This window comes from Sinocyclocheilus rhinocerous, unplaced genomic scaffold, assembly GCF_001515625.1.
Source record: "Sinocyclocheilus rhinocerous isolate Xijiao unplaced genomic scaffold, SAMN03320098_v1.1 scaffold1484, whole genome shotgun sequence".
Lineage (NCBI taxonomy): Eukaryota > Metazoa > Chordata > Actinopteri > Cypriniformes > Cyprinidae > Sinocyclocheilus > Sinocyclocheilus rhinocerous.
In genome coordinates, this window is record NW_015627249.1 from 110,120 (window position 1) to 116,442 (window position 6,323).

The 6,323-nt window shown below is 37.4% G+C and overlaps 1 protein-coding gene across 1 annotated transcript in view; it reads right to left on the reverse strand.

The window, feature by feature from the left end:
- The window catches only part of LOC107726034 (receptor-type tyrosine-protein phosphatase mu-like), a 95,012-nt gene extending 90,839 nt beyond the window's left edge, over positions 1 to 4,173 (reverse strand). Inside the window, exons 1-2 of the mRNA XM_016535507.1 lie at positions 3,997 to 4,173; positions 426 to 462 (exon numbers count right to left, since the gene is read on the reverse strand). Of these exons, the coding sequence (XP_016390993.1) occupies positions 426 to 462; positions 3,997 to 4,173 (214 nt within the window). The remainder of the gene's footprint in view (positions 1 to 425; positions 463 to 3,996) is intronic.
- Between the last annotated feature and the right edge of the window lie 2,150 nt (positions 4,174 to 6,323).

Here is a 6,323-nt window from a genome sequence, read left to right on the forward strand (position 1 = left end):
TGTGTGTGTGTGAGAGAGAGAGAGAGAGAGAGAGAGAGACAGTAGAAACAAACAGGAGAAAGAAGAAAACGAGCAGTTACTGAAAACCTGCACAAGACACACACAAAAGCAGAACCATGCAGAGCTTCGTCTTCACACACGCTCATTTATAATCCCAGGTCGTCATGTCTCTCGTTGCTCTTACTTTAACCTGAGTTAGTAATTAACCCCAGGTTAATGTGCTTATTTGCATATTTACAAGGTTAATAACATTGACTGGACAAGAGCAGCGTGTGAACCGTTTTAGAAACCGAATCAGGCTACAACACTAACAGCGTCTGTTTGGTTTGTCAAATATCTGTCACTGCTTCGTCATGCTGATTACATGCACATGTGTCAAATTAATTACATTTTCAATGTCTGCTTGCATAAATTAGAATACCTACCTTTGGTAGCGACACGGACGCAGTCGATTTTGGTCTCCTGAAAAACAAAAATACATACAAAACTCTTGAATGATTCAATCGAACAAATAATAATTTACTTTGGCCAACATGTGCTGTTTTTAAATGTGCTACAGAAATAAACACGATTGACTGATTGATTAATTGATTGATACACTGTGATATTCTTCAACATCCTCTGTGATCGGGACTTTTGAGATTAACCGTGTTAAAATCCAGAATAATGACAAATTATTTTGAATTTTAAATTATATTCTTAATGGTGCTTATATGATTTTATATGCTTAGTTGTGTAAATATGCACTTTCCCATGACTGTACATTGTCTGTGTTATGCTTCACTAGTGTAAAACCTTTTGGAGCTCTGGAAAGGTTCTATATAAATTAAACATAATAATAAAAATAATAAACATTTATTATAATATTATATATTATATATACTGTTTTTGTTATTATGATCATTACTGTTATTATTAATAATAATAATTATATTGCATTTATTATAATGAATAAATGATATGAATCTACTGTATCTACAGTAATTGCGTGTCGAGCGCATCAGTCGTCTGTGACGTTCACTGATGAATTTCCAGTGGCTCCAGTGTTTTCTACAGGAGTAAGTAATGTTTTACTCTTGTCAGCAGAATGAAAACAGTCCAGTAACTGGTTCTGCTGCTGCATGACTCCAGTGATGTATATGCTGGTATATTTTCTATGCCTGCTAAGCAGCTGCGGCATTAAAACTGCATTTCAGCTGAATGCTGTATGTGAGCGTTCAGAACGAGCACCTGGAGCTCGACTCGCTTGAGCGCCTGTAATCAAACTAACGTCTGACATCAGTCTTCAGCTGCACGAACACCAACAACAAAGCACCTTGTTCTGCTTTATTACTGCTGTTCTTTTTAATATGCCGACTGCTGTGCTCTCCTGTTCCGTCAGTTTATCAAAGCCAGCATATTGTTATTGAACATAAACAGCGTTTCAAAAGACTGAAACTCCTGCTAGAGCTTTCAAACTACATCTGTTAAAATTACCACAATCCTTTAGGTCTTTCTAAACAGCCCAGCAACACATTAGTAACCACTTAGAACACCTTGGCAATGCCCTAGCAACACCCTAGCAACCACCAGAACCTCTGCATCAGTCTAGCAATGGCCTGGCGACTGCGTAGTATCCATTCAGAACAACCTAGCAACCACCAAAACTGGTAGCATCCATTCAGAACAACCTAGCAACACCCTAGCAACCACCAAAACCTGTGCAACAGTCTAGCAATGGCCTGGCGACTGTGTAGCATCCATTCAGAACAACCTAGCAACACCCTAGCAACCACCAGAACCTGTGCAACAGTCTAGCAATGACCTGGCGACTGCATAGTATCCATTCAGAACAACCTAGCAACACCCTAGGAACCACCAAAACCGGTAGTATCCATTCAGAACAACCTAGTAACACCCTAGCAACCACCAAAACCTGTAGTATCCATTCAGAACAACATAGCAACACGCTAGCAACCACCAGAACCTGTGCAACAGTCTAGCAATGGCCTGGTGACTGTGTAGTATCCATTCAGAACAACCTAGCAACACCCTAGCAACCACCAAAACCTGTAGTACCCACTAAGAACAACCTAGCAACACCCTAACAACCACCAGAACCTGTGCAACAGTCTAGCAATAGCCTGGCGACTGTGTAGCATCCATCCAGAACAACCTAGTAACACCCTAGCAACCCCCAGAACCTGTGCAACAGTCTAGCAATAGCCTGGCGACTGTGTAGCATCCATCCAGAACAACCTAGTACCACCTTAGCAACCACCAAAACCTGTAGTATCCATTCAGAGCAACCTAGCAACACCCTAGCAGCCACCAGAACCTGTGCAACAGTCTAGCAATAGCCTGGCGACTGTGTAGCATCCATCCAGAACAACCTAGTACCACCTTAGCAACCACCAAAACCTGTAGTATCCATTCAGAGCAACCTAGCAACACCCTAGCAGCCACCAGAACCTGTGCAACAGTCTAGCAATAGCCTGGCGACTGTGTAGCATCCATCCAGAACAACCTAGTACCACCTTAGCAACCACCAAAACCTGTAGTATCCATTCAGAGCAACCTAGCAACACCCTAGCAGCCACCAGAACCTGTGCAACAGTCTAGCAATAGCCTGGCGACTGTGTAGCATCCATCCAGAACAACCTAGTACCACCTTAGCAACCACCAAAACCTGTAGTATCCATTCAGAGCAACCTAGCAACACCCTAGCAGCCACCAGAACCTGTGCAACAGTCTAGCAATAGCCTGGCGACTGTGTAGCATCCATCCAGAACAACCTAGTACCACCTTAGCAACCACCAAAACCTGTAGTATCCATTCAGAGCAACCTAGCAACACCCTAGCAGCCACCAGAACCTGTGCAACAGTCTAGCAATAGCCTGGACACTGTGTAGCATCCATCCAGAACAACCTAGTAACACCATAGCAACCACCAAAACCTGTGCAACAGTCTAACAATGGCCTGGCGACTGTGTAGCATCCATTCAGAACAACCTAGCAACCACCAAAACCTGTGCAACAGCGTAACAATGCCCTAGCAACTGCCTAGAAACCTTAACATCCTTGAAACGTCTCAGAAATCACACAGAAAACCTGCAAAAAAACTTCTTAATTAAATGTAATCTTTTTAGACTTGAAAATATCTAAAACTGCATGAAAAAATCAAAAGACAAATTTACTTGAGAAGCAAAACTGCATAAGATATTAAGACTTGTTTTCTTTAATATAAGTGTACTTTGCCTCACCGCACTGGCAGATTTGTTCACTTGTTTTAAGTATTAAAAAAAGAGAAAAAATGCACTCAAATTAAAAAAAAAAAAAAGAAAAAAAAAACATTCTCTGAAAACTAGACTTAATATCTTATGCAGTCAATGGATGTTGTTATAAGGAATTTCAGATACTGGAAAATTAGACACAAACACTCATTAAGAAGAGGATTTGTTTTATTTTTTTTGCTGTATAGCAACTGTCACATCCACCCTGAACATCTCAGCATCATTCATGTTTCCCAGCAGGACTTGAAAAGCTTTAGTTTTATCACAGCTAGTGTTTTTCTAATCTTCAGCTTGTCTTACACTGCACAGTGGCATTTAAACACACACTTCCACATCCACCCATCCATTAGAGCCTAAGAACGACCTTTGACCTGCTGAACGAGACTCACGACAACATAAACAAACATTCGTCCCGCTATTACAAAGAAAAGCAAACACTAATGTGCATTTAGCAGCACATCCAGCGTCCTGACGGCACTGAAAGGCCTGATTTAATGAATTACAGCTCTTGAATAGACAGATCCGAGGGCCGTCTCAGTAAGTGCCCGTCTGCATCCATCAGGAGGCTAAAACACAGATCCTCAGTCAATTAGGACATCAATTACAGCCGCCGGCTCTTCCACGGCCTTTTACAGCAGCTCGACTGTCAATCCGAACAGCGTGTTTTCTTTAAAAGCACGGTGAGAGAGAGCGAGATGCATTAAGTCAAAGCGAGTTAATTCACGCATGACACTCTAAAGCCTCGAGAAACGTCGCTGTGATACTCAAAGTGTTTTCCGAGCGGCACCTGTTCCCTGACGGCCTCTTCCGTGTGTTTTTGAGGACGTGGGTCGAGCTCGAGGTGTCCGGAGGGACTCTCTTCACCTCCGCTCTCTTTCTTACCCACAATTACCTTCCTCATCGACTCGGGCCGCCGCGCTTCTGTGGAGAGCCACTCGTCGAGAGCCGCGTGTCAGTATCCGCCTGTTAACTGCAGCGTTTGTCTCTCCCACAGCGTCCGAAATTATCATTCAACACTGCAAAAATGACTTTACTACTTAGGATTCGGTCTTGTTTTCCAGTACATTCTTAAATCAGCATGCAATTACTTAAGAAGCAAAATGACTTAAGATAACGTTGTTTTCTGAAAAAAAGCATCAAAAGTTATGCTTTAAACAAGAGCAAATATCTGCCAATGTGATCAGAAAATCAGCTTGATTCAAAGGGAAAACAATTGTATTTTTCTGACTCCATCTGCAAATATTTTCCTGTTTGAAGCATAAACTCACCTAATGTTGATCAATTTCTCAGAAAGCAACACTTAATATCATTAAGTCATTTTGCTTCTCCAGTAAATGTATCTTGATTTAAGGATGTTTAGATATTTGTGCTGGAAATGCAAGCACCAAATGCAAGTAAAAACTGGCTTTGGCACGTAAATAAATACAGCTGTCTGGTAAAGCAATGCAACATCACAACATCACATATCTGTTTTAGCTCTTACAGTAGCTACATTTACATGCACCCAAATAATCCATAACTGTATTGAAAATCCTTCATGTAAACACATCAGTCGATATGACTGAGCTCGATCCGAATGCAATTTCAAGACCTCAAAAAACACTTGAATATGATCATCTCAATGGATTCAAACATTGCATATGTTCACCACAGCCCTTTCATAATATGTCCTCTGTTTACATACATTTTACTTTGTACAAACTAGTCCGTGAATGAGAATATTCACTAAATATAATTCCAAAAGAATCACTTGTTGTATTCTTCATTTGTAAGTCGCTTTGAATAAAAGCATCTGCTAAATTAATAAAATGTAAATATTTGCTTAAAAATAAAAAGTTCTTGTGTCATATTTGTCAGCTTCAGATATATAATCGAGGCAAAAACGTTAATTATTGCAATGGTTTTCACCGGACCTGAAAAATGTAGGGTTCATATAAACCAGTGTTATTTTAGTGTCCTTGAGATACTGTTATCATTTTATTAATATAATCTCTTTTGTAAGTCGCTTTGGATGAATGCATAAATGTAAATGTAATATTTTGAATCAGTTATTATTTTTATATTTTCTGTTTTATTTTAATTTTAATTAAAGCTAGGTAATTTTGTTGTTTTTGTCATTTTAGTAGTTGTTTATATATATATAATTTTTATATTTTTTTAATTTAACTTGTTTTGGTTATTTTTAGTAAATAAAGATAAACTAAAATGAAAGGAGAAATTTTACCTTGGCAACCAACTGAAGTTTAAAATATATAAAAGCAATAAGCCCCAAGAAGCCGTGGTTTACAGTGAATTTATAACAGCTAACACGACGCGAAGCGGAGTGCCTAAAGAGCAAATAAAGTGTAATGATATTAATAAAAACAGTATTCTTCCACCAAACAATGTAGTTCCTCAGAAACAGTTGTGGTTGCAACAAAGTGGTTGCCGAGCAACAGACAAACGTAAAACATTGAAATAATATTATTTCACAAATTTTACAGTATTTTTGATCAAATAAATGCAGCCTTGGTGAGCAAAAGAGACTTCTTTCAAAAACATTTAAAATATAAAATAAAATTGACCCCAAATGTTTGAACAGTACTTTATATTTGCATGACATTATTTTCATAACAATTTTGAGTTATTCTCATTAAATTCTCATTCAGTTCTCATTACTATAATACATAATTTTTTTTTATACTGTTTTAGAGAACAAATACTGGATTTTTGTTAAAAAGAAAAATGCTCCTAAAAATATTATTAGAAATAATAAGTAATGTAAAAAGAATTAAACTAAATGTAACATGTAAAATTAAAATAATAATAATTTAATAAGATAAACACTCTTATTTTTTTCATTATTTTATAATTTTTTATTTATTTACTTTTATTTATTTATTTGATTTTGAAGATGCTTGAGTGTTACTTAAATTCAAAAAATCTATATTATAATGTGTATTAACTTAATTACAATTAAAAAATGAAATCATATATAATTGTGTTTTTACTTTTTTTTTTTTCATTTTATTTAATTATTTTAGTTATATGTATTTATTTTTAATTTAATGA